The 13661-nt window shown below is 39.8% G+C and overlaps 1 protein-coding gene across 1 annotated transcript; it reads left to right on the forward strand.

Annotated features, from left to right (window-relative positions):
* Positions 1-719: 719 nt before the first annotated feature.
* LOC140953348 (uncharacterized) lies at positions 720-12297 on the forward strand. The gene is made up of 8 exons (XM_073402834.1): positions 720-1062; positions 2073-2121; positions 4075-4323; positions 4495-4767; positions 5135-5410; positions 7354-7635; positions 11865-11932; positions 12040-12297. The coding sequence occupies exons 1-8, from the start codon at positions 727-729 to the stop codon at positions 12295-12297; spliced, it is 1791 nt and encodes a 596-aa protein (XP_073258935.1). The 5' UTR covers positions 720-726.
* Positions 12298-13661: the final 1364 nt, after the last annotated feature.

Raw genomic sequence — 13661 nt, forward strand, 5'->3', positions numbered from 1 at the left:
TTTAAAAACAGATTGCAATTATAAATTACAGTTTTTACTAAATAAACGGACTGCTTCATCGTCAAATGAAAATAGAAATTCCTGGTTCAAAAAGAGCTAATGACATTGTGTACATGTAATAGAAAGGCAAACTTTCAAGTGGGAGCATTGGCCCATTAATCTGACGAGGCAATTTTCTCTGGTAATACAAGCCGGATGGAAGAGGAGAGCATGTGGCCACCATGTGATGCTGCGGTGACTGCGGCCTCAGGGAATATTAGTCTAATGTTATTCAGTATCAATTATAGATTATTGTCACACATATATGCCAACTCTCGCAGATACGGCGCTGATCTCCCGCTCTTCCGTGCGGGTGACCAAAATTTCCGCGGTTGCTATTTAAATTTACAAATAGCAACTGCATGAGATCAAAGTATTTCGATCCAAATCTAAGAGAGTTGGCCCTAAAGGTCAGTTTCTAGAATAATCCTTGAAATAACGTACGTTTAGCGCAACCGTGGCCAAACAAAAAACAGTCCATAATGTTTTCAGAAACTGTATAAAAGGACAAAAATGTCGCTTGACAGCTTTTATTGCTTATGCAAATTAAAGATATCATGCACACATTTTACAGCCTGATAAACAAGGCTAAGAAAAACATCTAGGATTTCATGTCATTCTGTCAGATTGATGTATTAAAGTTAGCAGTTCTCCCACTGCTTATCAGTCGAGCTTGAGGGTGCGAGTATGGGGTCAGGTCGCGATTCACCGAACCTTTCCTCCGTCATTTCAGGACTGCATCTGATTTTTACACTCACGTCAGTCGCTTTTCTCTCCTACAAAGTTTTTAACTTGGAGAATGAACTTTCATTAATTCGAAGAGAAGTGCCTACGCAAGCAGTCCGGGAATCCAGTAATGCTGGCATAGACGTCAACACAACTCCCATAACAAGAGTTCAGGGTATCGAAGATCAAGAGCAAAGAAGTGGACGAAACCGCCGAGCTGGAAAGAGGAAATCCGAATCATCAGCAGCCGACAAACTCAAAGCAGTGTGCGTTCAGAAATTGCTCAGCAATCTTCAGGTTTGTAGCGTTCCTTTGTTTTTCGTGTTTTGAGGTGGCGAAAGAGAATCCAAATCGCCAACTGAGGTCTATTACAAACAACCTTATTATCGAACTGGTTGCTAAACCGATAACACATCTAAAAATGGAAATACGCACTCTTGTTTCTTAGTTTTTACGTTGCCAATTACTTATAGAAAAGTTAATGGTTAAACTACGCGCGAGCGCTCAGAGCACGCATGATAGGTGCGACCCCGATGTAAAATGAGATTATAGTAGTTACGCATTCCCATAAGAGAATTGTGAATGACAAGGAGATAAGATCTATCGTCTCTATTCACAAAGGGATTCCTTTGTTTGATAGCGATGGCGCTTGATGGTGTAATGCGATTTCCGTCAGTTAAAACTTCAACATTAAATTTTAAAAAAAACGCTCTTTTATTAATTCCAGAAACAAACGTTCCGGATTACAGTTGACAGTTAGATTAAACTGTCGCAAAGACCTCTATTGATAAAACAGCAATCAGTCCTGATTTGAAGAAGGACATAGGGTTGACCACGATTCCTTAGCAGTCTTGTTTTACAGGGTGAGAGGAGTCGAGATCTGCCACAGGGCTCTCAGTAGAATTTGTGATTGGAAGCTCTTCCTTAACTTATTATCTGAGACATCTAGAAGGCTTAAACTGGCGTGGCCTCTTTGAGAAAGCCAAAACGAAGTTTTGAAGTTTCTGTTTTAAAATCTTGGGAATTTATTTTGTTTGTTGTCGTTGTGGCTATTTCGTAGTTTGCATGAAGGCCGTGTGCTCTTGTGGAGGTTTCAACTCCATACTTCAGTTTAGTACTGGCTTGATACGTCGTTTATTTGTTTATGATCAGAAAGAAATAAAGAAAACAAACTGGTTTACTTACGTGAGGGCTGGTGAGAAAGGACTCGCCGAATTGACTGTAATTTGTAAGAAGCTACATCATTTTTTTTCCGGTGTTTTTCTTTCTTTCATTCTTTCTTTTTTTCTTACCTAATCTATTATAAGGTTGCTAATGACGTGGTCAATGGAACTGAAAAAGTCATCTGTATGAAAGGTCAGTGCCTGCATGTTAGGCTTAAATTGTTTTTCTTTTCTCTTGACCTAGACGTGTTAGCTTTTGCTCAGTTCCGTCACAGAAACTTACAGCTATTAATAGCTATTAGACATTAGCAATTGTTTAGCTGAATAGTTTAGAACGGGGAAATATAATTGTTATATATAATTACTATTGTAATATAATCTTTTATAATTAGTTGAACAGTGTTGAATTTGGTAAGGGTAGTTTCTTACTTAATTGCTGCCGTAAATTGATTTACTGACTACTGTTTGTTTACCCAAAATGATCCATAATCTTGGATCAAATGAAATGTAGAAGCTTTAGACCCCCTTCGGGGTATTAACCCTCATAAAGCAACAGGGTTTGATGGGTTGTCCCCTAAAATACTTAAGCTGGTAGCAGATGAGATTGCAGAACCTGTAAAGGTGATATTTAATCAAGTAACGCAGGAGAGCGAATGGCCTAAGGAGTGCCTGAAAGGGAAGAATGGGTACCAGTGTACATGAAAGAGGATCCGCAAAATGTAGCCAATTACAGACCAGTAACTTTGTTACCGGCAGTGGATAAGATCTGTGAGCAATTGCTCTGCTATCAGCTTAGGGATAAGTTCGACACTATCTTTGACAATTCGATGTCAGCGTATCGAAAGTGTTACAGTACGTTGTGAAACAACTTTTATACGACTGGTTGAGGACTGGAAACATTAGAGGGATACATGCAGGGGAGATTGAAGCCATTTTGTCAACTGACATGAGTAAAGCCTTTGACTCTGTACACCCGACATTACTTCTGGCCAAACAGAAAGCTCATGGTTTTTCTGAAAGCGCTTTAAATTTAATGAAATCCTTTTTCGACGGAAGAGAGAACAGGTCACGAGTGGGAACGGCGACCAGCAGTCGGAAGGAAATAAGAAGGGGATGTCCTCAGAGATCCTCACTAGGGTCCATGCTATGGAATATCTAACAGAATGATCTGTTCTTTATTCAGCGTGACAGTCATTTATCAGTATACGCAGATGACCTAATAAAGTTGTTCATTCATTCATTCACTGTAGAGAGCATGAAAAACAAACCACTATTTTGGGAAACTTAAGAAGGAACCTTCACGGGCTCTTACAAAGTAGTCCCCTTTTTACATTACATATCTTCATATCAGTAGCTTTAGGTATGTAACATGACGTCTAAACGTAACTACAATTTTATTAATAGCAATACCTCTTATTTACTAAATATCTGATTTTTTACTACTAGAAAGAGTAATACGAGTTGGAATCATCAACAACCATACACAAAAAAAAATGATTCATCTTCTTGTCCAGGGGCGGATCCAGGATTTTTTTTCGGAGGGGGTGCACTCGTCTCTTGCTCTACTTCAACACCAATAAACCACATAGTTTTTTGTTTGCAGAATACCAGTTGTATTAGAAAACCGCAGGTCATCTCAGGTGGGGGTGCGCACCCCCTGCACCCTCCCCCTAGATCCGCCCCTGTTGCCAAATATTTATACAGGGATATTCAGTTCCAAATACTGACCATCCTATTACAAGTCCAACAAACAGTTGAATGTAATTTGTCAAATCTTCAGGTTGACAAAAAAACAAACTTTATAGGGGTTACAGAATTACACCGAATTTTCATTATGGCCCACAAGGTCAAGAATCCCACTAAACCGGAGGCAAACCCGTTCGCTATTTACATTAGGGCTCGGGTGAACTAAGAGTAATAAAAACTCGGGACCACCGAGAACAAATTTAGTTAGCTTTCTTGGCGTGGCCGATTGAATATTTTCCAGCGCTCTAAGCGCTTGGTCAAGCTGCCTCTTACGTAAATGAATGACTATCATGAATAAACTGTTTAATTAATAGGGTAAAATAAAGTTCGATCGTGGTTCGCATTTTTTAATAGTAAGTAAATGACTAATAATCAGCCGATGAAAATATCTATACTTCAGGTCCACAGGGTCCCCCAGGACAACCAGGACCCCCTGGGCAGCCAGGGGCAAAAGGTCCGCGAGGACAAACAGGAGCACCGGGACCTCGTGGCCGTCGAGGTCGTCCAGGAACACCTGGAAAAAACGGCACTCCAGGTAGAAAGGGCCCTCGAGGAAAACCAGGAAAGAACCCAGACGTTAATGCTACCGTGCTTCAAAACCTTGTCGAACAACTGCAAACGTCCAATCAAGCAGGTGAAGGAATGTTTGGTGAGTAAACTTTTAACGAAAAAGTATTTCATTCAGATTCACATTAACCACGATATCATATGTATGCTACTTCATCTTTACTGACATTATTCAATTGTTTATTATGTTCTTTTGGCGTTTGATATACATTTAGCATTATTGCTTATTATAATGAATGTAACTGATCAACAGCTCCGCCCCGATTCACAAGCAAGCCCCCACCACTCATCTTCATTAAGGAAGGTGGCAATCTGACACTAAGTATTTCCGTATCTGGGAATCCACAACCTAAAATAACTTGGTCTGTACGTCTTAAAATACACGAAAACCAAAGTAGAGTTAACAGTACTGGTGATGACAAGTTTGAGTTAAAGAATGTTCGGTTTGAAGATGAGGGAGTGATCACATGCCGCGCCGAAAATCTGTTTGGTGTTCAAGAGACCGAAGTAGAACTCACTGTATTAGGTGAGTTCCTAACTATTTCCTTTCTACCTATAACGGAATGTGTGATTTCAGTGGATTAAAAACCGTCATTGGTTTCATAATCTCCAAAATTTTGCTTTCTGGCCTTAGATGTTCAAAAGCTCGATTAGGTGACGGCTTCCGGATAAATCATAATCCAGTGGATAGGTACAGGGGGATAAATAGCCAATTGTGCTATCCAGTGATTAGTGCATGTTAGCCACCTTTTGCAGGTCTTCACGAGCCTGTTGTGTTCGTTGGCTTCCAATCTGTCACTGCAGAGACTGCAGACGTTGCTGGTAGTAGTGCTCCAGGACGTTTCTTTTCATTTTGATTTCATACTTACAGTGTAAGTTGTTTTACTTGGAAGGTGCACCGAGGTTCCGCAAGTCTCCTCCAGGAACAACAACTGGCTTTTTGGGTAAACAAACAAAGTTACAATGTGATTTCCTTGGAAACCCCACCCCTGAGGTAACATGGGCCAGATCTCCCCGAGAACCTCTTCCTCAGGGACGAAGTGAAGTGAAAAAAGACGGACTTTATATTAACAACACTGAAAGAGAAGACGGGGGTGTTTACACGTGCTATGCAAGGAATGATTATGGAATTAATCTTCATGGAACGTTTCTTAAAGTCAAATCAGTTGGTAAGTATTTTGGTTCAGTGTAAGTTGCATCTTCTCTAAGTCAATACTGGGGCCAAAATGACAATGTGCAGCTGCGGCAACTTTCAGTTACCTTTAGAGTAATGTTCGCTTGAATGTGTGGCATCTTACCACTGTTTTATAACGACAAACATGTATAAACTGGAAAAATTTAGTCCCAAATTAAGAAATATACTGATATATGATATAAAACTGTGAAAAGGTTTGAACACAGGAGTCATTTCAATCTATCGTCGGAAAATTCACAGAAAACTGACACACATCGACAACTAGACCAGCCATCGTACAACCCGACCTCTCACAAGGCTACTACAATACGTACTTTACTACAGTAGCGTATACTAACTTGTTTGCGACTCGAGATCAGACAGGACGAGACGAAACTCGAGACGAGCGCGCAACTAGTTGCGACTCACCTGAAAGCCTACTAGACGAGAGTGACTATCTAAACAACGCGTTCTTTGTTACACGGAACACGCACAGAAACGCTGATTCAAACACTCAGACCAACGTAAGTGGTCTGTCTTCCGGTTTGTCTTTGTCCCTCGCATTGGTAATTAGTCGTCGTAAAGTGGTTATTGGTTTGTGTGCGACACGTATATTGTGAAACCGGCAGAAACCTTAGCACACGACTGACTGAAAAGAAACATTAAAGGTGACGTCAACAATCACATTGCTGAGCAGAATTTACAATCGAAACAACAAATCTACTGGGTCTCTGCAACATGTATTACGTTTTCTACAGACTACTATCAAGGACTCACTTTACAAAGCTGGTTTCACCAACTTAGAACAAACGCCACTGAATCGAAGCCAACAGTTACCCGGGCACCGTACAAACGGCTTTTTAACGGACTCAAGCAAAACTAACTCCGAGAGAATGATTGGACAACCGACACTTTGACTGACAATAAAGGAACGTTTAAATGTGATAATGGACGGTCGAAACGCACCATAAAATGATATTACGAGTCTCCATAGCGAATAACTTCACTGCTTAACCGACAGACGACCAATAACATTGCGACTTAATTGACCTGAATCAGGTCAATAACCAGAGTTTAATACCATTCAACTCACGTGAACAACTCACTTTGACTCTGAAGATGACTACCGTACAGGTTGTCGAAACGTCAAGCTGTCAACAACAACAGTCCTATACAGGACTACGTTCACCGGGACGATCATACTCAACCTACTTAATATAGTCAGTGATTCCCTTGTTTTGAAGGTGGCATAGATTTCCGCCAGCCATCTAAAGAGCAATAATAAAGATCGTTTCCTAAATCAAATTTTATTAATGCTGACTCCTGATTATGATTCAGGTGTTGGTCTTACAGGTCGCCCTATCCCCTAAGCTTAAAATGATCACTCCAAGTCAAAATTATCTTATTTTTTCAAGGAAATGAGTACTAAGATGACCCTTCCCCTTCCCTTTTATTATCTATTAATTCTTACAAAATGTACTCTGCCCGAAGTCAGCAAAAGTTAGTCCGCACGAGGTTTAGTTACACATAATTAAGTTTTTAAGTTCCCGTAATTTTAAACTTTTTTTTCTTTTTGAAAGCACTTACTACAAGAACCTAGTGCGTACCTTGCGAAAAATTTTTGCGATTTCAGCACAACGTGTATTGTTGTTGTCGGTTGTTGCTGTTGATAATAGGTTTTTTTTAAGTTAAAAAATGTTTAATAAGTTAATAGGTGTTAAGTAATTAAAAACAAATATGTAATTATATATTTTGTGAAGAAAGCCTAAAAGGGCAAAGACAGGATGAACAAGGGGCTCAGGTTTGGAACCGGATTTGAAGATTGCTTGAAATGAGAGCATATCCTGCCTCTTGTCGAGTTTTATCATGACCCTGGCCTTTCAGACTATTTACTAGTAATAAACGTATTAACGTAAATTCCCTTTTTTTGTCACCCAGAGCCACCTCTATTAACCACAAAACCACAAAGTTACATCACCGTACCAGCTATCAAAGAAAAGATTCGACTAAGCTGCTCCTCCAAAGGTTCACCTCTTCCCAGAATGATTTGGTACAAAGACAACAAGGTCATACCCGTCGGCAATTTTACCTCGAATTTCACCGCAGGTGAAGTTACCAGCCTACTTGTGATTGATAACTTTCAGCCTTCAGACCAAGCCACTTACAAATGTGTCGCTACTAACATTTATAACAATACAGCAGAGACAAGCTCAAGGATAGGTAAGGTGTTTATTGGTAGTTCGTTCTTATAAAATATAAAATGCTGCTGTGCAATTCTCGATCTCTGGGTGACTGGGTGTGTCTTTTAAAATAAACAATTCTGATTAACCCAATTCAGACCAGGGGGCTTTTGGAGCCCGACCCCTCGCTAAAAAGTTGAATAACTTCAAAACCGTGTAATCTATCTATGGTCACCAAACTTAGCGACTTTTCCTCAAAAATCATCTGAGAACATTTTAAAGTCGTCGTGAGTGTACGTCGGCGTTACCATTTATATTGCCATTGCCAACCGAGTTTTGGTCCCCATATTTTAAAAAATGCTTTAATTCTTTACTTATTAAATTAATTAATTTTGCCACATTTTATCAAAATATTATTCCGAGCGTAGCGACTTTATAATCATGTCGCGCGCGAAGCGCGCACGCAGTCTGCTAACCGCGCGAGGTCTTAGCCAACTGCGAAATTCGAGGCTTCATAAATAAATAAATCTTTATTTCTCTGAATATATGCTTGGTGTCCGCCAATGACGTCATGGAGCATTTTGCGTTTCCAGGCAACATAGACTTCGCCACCGATGACCAAGGCGCATTTTGACACGAGGAGCCGCAAGCGGTGATATTTTTGCACGGCATCTAGCGGCACATCAAAGAATTTCGAATTGAAGGGCAAATTCCTAGAATATCTTTGCCAGTTAAGCTAGAGAAAAGGTGTTAAAAAACCTCAGGATCCAAAACAACACGTCAATCAAAATATCACTTGGACCTTTTCGCTAATGAAGAGCTATCACGCGGCTAAGCTTGAATTAGACATATACTGAAATAGGAACTCGTGTCAATAAAGTATCAGAAGTGAGTGGGAATCGCTCCTGGTTAAAAAACTGGTTCACAGGGATATGCATCTCTTCTAGTTAAGAGAAGGGAATCAGAACTGCTTTTCATGCAGGAACGGGTTTTCTTCGGGCTAACTACAAAACTTCAGCTTATTTCACTCTTGACATTGTCAAAGCGCATTTTGTAAAGATAACTTTTTCCGCTTTATCAGCTTTTTTTATATTCTATTCCATTAATTCCCAAAGATCACTATGCTCAAAGGACAGGGCAAAATTTCCAGGAGAGAGGCATTAATTTTTTTTTCCCACGAGGTTACAAAGAGAAAATGCAATGATTAGATTAATGTAATATACTCTACCCACGAGTTAACGGACAGTAAATGCAATGATTATTATTAATGTAACCATCAGGTATGTTCTACCCGCGAGGTTACAAACAGAAAATGCAATGATTATTATTAACGTAACCTTCAGGTATGTTCTACCCACGAGGTTACAAAGAGAAAGTGCAATGGTAATTATTAACGTAACCTTCAGGTATGTTCTACCCACGAGGTTACAGAGAGCAAATGCAGTGATTATTATTAATGTAACCATCAGGTATGTTCTACCCACGAGGTTACAAACAGAAAATGCAATGATTATTATTAACGTAACCTTCAGGTATGTTCTACCCACGAGGTTACAAAGAGAAAGTGCAATGGTAATTATTAACGTAACCTTCAGGTATGTTCTACCCACGAGGTTACAGAGAGCAAATGCAGTGATTATTATTAATGTAACCATCAGGTATGTTCTACCCACGAGGTTACAAACAGAAAATGCAATGATTATTATTAACGTAACCTTCAGGTATGTTCTACCCACGAGGTTACAGAGAGCAAATGCAGTGATTATTATTAATGTAACCATCAGGTTTGTTCTACCCACGGGGTTACAGAGAGCATGCAAATGCAGTAACAATTATTAGATTTTAGTGCAACTATCAGCTTGAGTTCCTCCATTAAAAGAGTTTTTTGCTAGGGTTAAACAAGTTTGGCTTTCATGAGTTTCAAGGTGCAAGAAATTATCAGTATAATTATAGCACACAAACATTGTCATCTAATTTTTCGCACGTAGCTGGAATAAGCCAAGAAATGAAGCATATATAACGAAAAATCGTCCTCAGATGATCTCCATATTAAGTAAATTATACTAAACGTTGCGAAAGAAATTATTGTTTGTATCCGTCTTATCCATCGTAAAAGCGAGGGGTCATCGCACGACATCCGGTATATTAAACAGAGGTAATACTCACAGGTTTCACGAGTTGTATGCACTATTTTTCGCCGAGAAACAAATTGAAACCTTACCTTACAGTAGTCCGTTCTTTTACCTTGCATTCGACAACAAATCTGTTAAAGGCGAACAAAGCGATTCCGGCACTCTTCTTTATGATGAGTAGCCAGCCGCAGGAACTGAAGCCGCTTCGCTGAAGTAAAATCCACCGATATGCACGGCATTCTCACTACAAATATAAACAAACGTCGCGGGGAAAAAAAGACGAGGAGGAAAAAATGCCCGATCTTCGCCTCGGCAATGTATTCCAGCCACCATGCCGGCGTATTTCCAGAAGGTGGACTCGAAGTGGGACAAACCTTGTGATTTTTTTTTGAAGCCCTTTGCGCGCAAACTAATTTATTCTGGCGCGAAATGAAGATTAACAATTTGTATACTGAAATCTAATCCACGACAAGAAGATTTTCGCACTATAGCGCGACATATTAAATGCCTATTTTTACAAGTACGCGGAGAAAGTGGTCCACTAGTTTAACTTTTTTAAGATGAATTTACTCCACAAAAGCAAAATGAAATGTTTTATCTCTATGTTGTTTACGTGCCTGATTAGAAGGCAGAAGTAAATTCATCATACAGACCCCATCAAAATGAAAGTACACGAATGAAACGGAATAGGTCTGGGACGGTTTAGTTTCTACTCAGCAGCTTCTTTGCTTTTATAACAAAAATTTAATGTTGCAGTCTGTTTTAAACGTTGGCATATCAACGCGCACAGTCACTGAATGAAAATAACAGTCACGATCACGTTCTTCGAAACCGACCAGACGCGCGCGACCTACCACTGTTATGGTGAGCAATTATCCTGAAGGTGCTAATGTTCCGGTGACAGTCTTCGCACTGAAGGTGTAAATGGTAAACCGAACGGTCGCTTTGATCATCAGAAAGACCTGTCAACTTTGATGATTTAACTGATTAAATTACGGGACAGAAATTTTACTGCATGCGGCACCTCGTGGTGTTTACTGATCGTCTGTGAATCAAAGTTTATCATCGGTGAAATTTTCCATGCAAATGACACACAAGCACAACAAGTGGCTCCAGATCCTCGCCGAGGAAGATTTTCCACAGAAACTCCTCTGGAGGGAGAACGCCGACCTCAAATTCAGCGTGAACAACGAAGGAGAAGACGTCAACAAGAAACCGCGGAGCAGAAGGAACATCGCTTACAGCGAAGGCAACGCCGACAGCTAGAGACAGAGGAACAGGAGATTGGAATCAGAGGCATTATGATTGTTCACTGTCGAAAGCCCATCCCCGCCGATATACGGTAGATCAAAGTCTACAAAGTTTCAGCTCTGTATTACGGCCCGAACAAAAATAATTTTCAGGCGAACTGCACCGGGCCATATTTGTTCTTTGTTTTTGTCTTTTTCTAAATCCGGGCGCCGAAATAATGCTAAATCTGCTTTTCAATACACTGTGAACAATAACACCACATAATACGCAAAAAGAAGAAGACGAAAAGAAAGAACAACGTATGGACATTTAAGACGATATTCGCGGTTGGTCACCCATCCAGTTCTTAACCCCGACCGACAGGGCTTAACTTGAGTGCCGTTACCAAACCGAGTTTCGCGAGGCTTATTGCGAGATACGTATTTCTAGTTTATTACTGTTAGAGTAATCCAGGCCCTTTATTACTGACTAGAATGAAGTTAAAATGACCAAATAGCAGATGTTGGACTCAATTTTTAACAGTGTTTGTTTCTCTCGGAATTTCACAATGTAGCGAATTTATTGCTTTCTAATTCTAAACAACCTTTAATCTCAGTTTTTCTATCACGATTATCTCGATTTGTACGGGCTTCTCCGCTGTTGAGAACCTTTCCGTCATTTAAAGCTTGATGGATTATCGTCAACATTGCCAGATATCTCAAATAACAATGCTGAATCATGGTCTAGTACCTGGGTGGATCAATTTAAACCACGAATGTGAAGTCGTAGACTCATCGACAGCTCAGCTGAGAAGACCTGCATATCGGACCCGGAAATGCCAATGTCCTTGGTGCCGAAGTACTTCTTCCTGTTCTTACGAAAATTATTGATTTTCTTCTTGACTCAGGCACGTTTGCTGATGACTGGAAGTCTGTTCTTGTTAATCCTCTGTTGAAGAAGCCTGGTTGTGATCTGGTTCTTAAAATTTTTTACCTGTAACGTCCAGTAGTTCCTGACCTCCAGCAAGTCCTTGACTATACGGTAGCAAATGGCGTCTATCCTGTGTTGCAATCTGCTTTCAGACCGCTCTTGTTAAGGTCATGAACGACATTCCGTGGGCGATGAACTCGCAACAGGTCACACTGATGGTTCTACTTGACTTAAGGTCAGCCTTTCACACTGTTAATTATGAAGTGTTACATTCTCTCTTGCTACATGCCGATGTCGGTACGCGAGGAAAGGCTGTTGATTGGTCTTACCTAATTAGAATAAGTCAACACATTGCTGCCAGTCAGGGAACAATGTCACGCCAAGTTGATCTTGACTTTGGTGTTCCATAAGGTTCATGTTTGTGACCTTTGTTATTCGTTATTTGCATCGAATCTCTTTAAAACTTTTAAAGACATTGGATGTAATTACGCATTGTTTCGTCGATGACACACACCTTTACCTGATGATACTACCGTCAGAATGATGCTATCAGAGCCATGAATAAATGTGTTAAAGATTTAAGAAATCGGACAATAAGAAGACATTAATGATTTAATTATGATAAAACAGAATTCTTGTTAAAGGGACAATGTCAGGATTATGTGCACGCGCGGGCGTCACCTGTTTTTTCTTCAAAGATAATAGAACTGTCATATTGACGCGACAAGATTTCCTTGCTAACCGCACCGCCGACGGAGATTTGTTCTTTACACTCCTAAATAACATTAATATTAATAATATTTTAGCCTTTCGAAAAAGTCTTTTGTCTTATTCTCCACAGTCACATCCATGCCACAATGGTTTCTTTCTTACGGTCTTTATTGTTGCTGTTCCATTTCTGCTTATTCCTTTTACGATTATCTGAGCTTGTATGGAAGCTGACGGGAGAAAAAAGCCTTCAATCGGCATCAAAGCAGGCCTACTCTGGGACCTTAACTCGCCTTAACTCGCAACTTGAGATTATGTTCAAATTTCCTTATCTCGCCTTAACTCGCCTAAACTCGCATTATCTCGCACAAACTCGCCCAATCTCGCCACTGCCAAGTGGATACCAATTTTAATATCTCATACTACTCTCAGTGTAATTTCACAATTACTCCATAAAGGAAAGACGCCAAAGAACACAAATTTCAAAAGTTTAACAGATAGTGATTTTTAAAGAAAAACAGGGTTTTTACCTTTAAAAAAATATGTAAAATATGTAATTGACCAATCCCACCCTTCTGGAATTCCAATAGCCTCTGTGGTAAGGGTATTTCACCACTAAAGATTCGATGAGGTTTTTTCTTACTTAACATTGTCATGCCTTGGAGTCACAACTGGGCTGTCAATGGAACTACCAGGAACAGCCTGAACATGCACTAACTCGTTGCCTAATGAAAAGGCTTCAATGCTAAGCATGGCAGAAATTCCAGAGGCATGGGGTCACGGGGTCTAACAAATCCCACATTCACTGTTTGTGTTTTGGTCCACAAAGTAAGTGACATTAACTAAAAGCACTAACAGTGAATCCACGAAAAAGTTTTCATAAAATAGTTTAAGTTTTAGTCTTACACTTCTACACAAGACAAAGAAACACTCTAAATTCAAGATTGCTTTGAATCTCTCAATTGAAGAAAAAAATATTCTCCTATGATTTGTTTCTAATTTTTGGCTTAAAATAAGAAATCTCGAATTTAGAGTGAAATACAAAAACATAATACCAGAATATCAA

The sequence above is a fragment of the Porites lutea genome, chromosome 11 (assembly GCF_958299795.1).
Source record: "Porites lutea chromosome 11, jaPorLute2.1, whole genome shotgun sequence".
Classification (NCBI taxonomy): Eukaryota; Metazoa; Cnidaria; class Anthozoa; order Scleractinia; family Poritidae; genus Porites; species Porites lutea.

What these genes read in the sequence shown, in the direction of transcription:
- LOC140953348 (XM_073402834.1), top strand. Translation starts at nt 727, where the DNA reads ATGGGGTCAGGTCGCGATTCACCGAACCTTTCCTCCGTCATTTCAGGA. An exon ending in AGTAGAACTCACTGTATTAG is followed by an intron (nt 4,768 to 5,134) that starts GTGAGTTCCTAA and finishes TTTACTTGGAAG; the next exon opens with GTGCACCGAGGTTCCGCAAG. An exon ending in AGAAGCCTGGTTGTGATCTG is followed by an intron (nt 11,933 to 12,039) that starts GTTCTTAAAATT and finishes ATCTGCTTTCAG; the next exon opens with ACCGCTCTTGTTAAGGTCAT.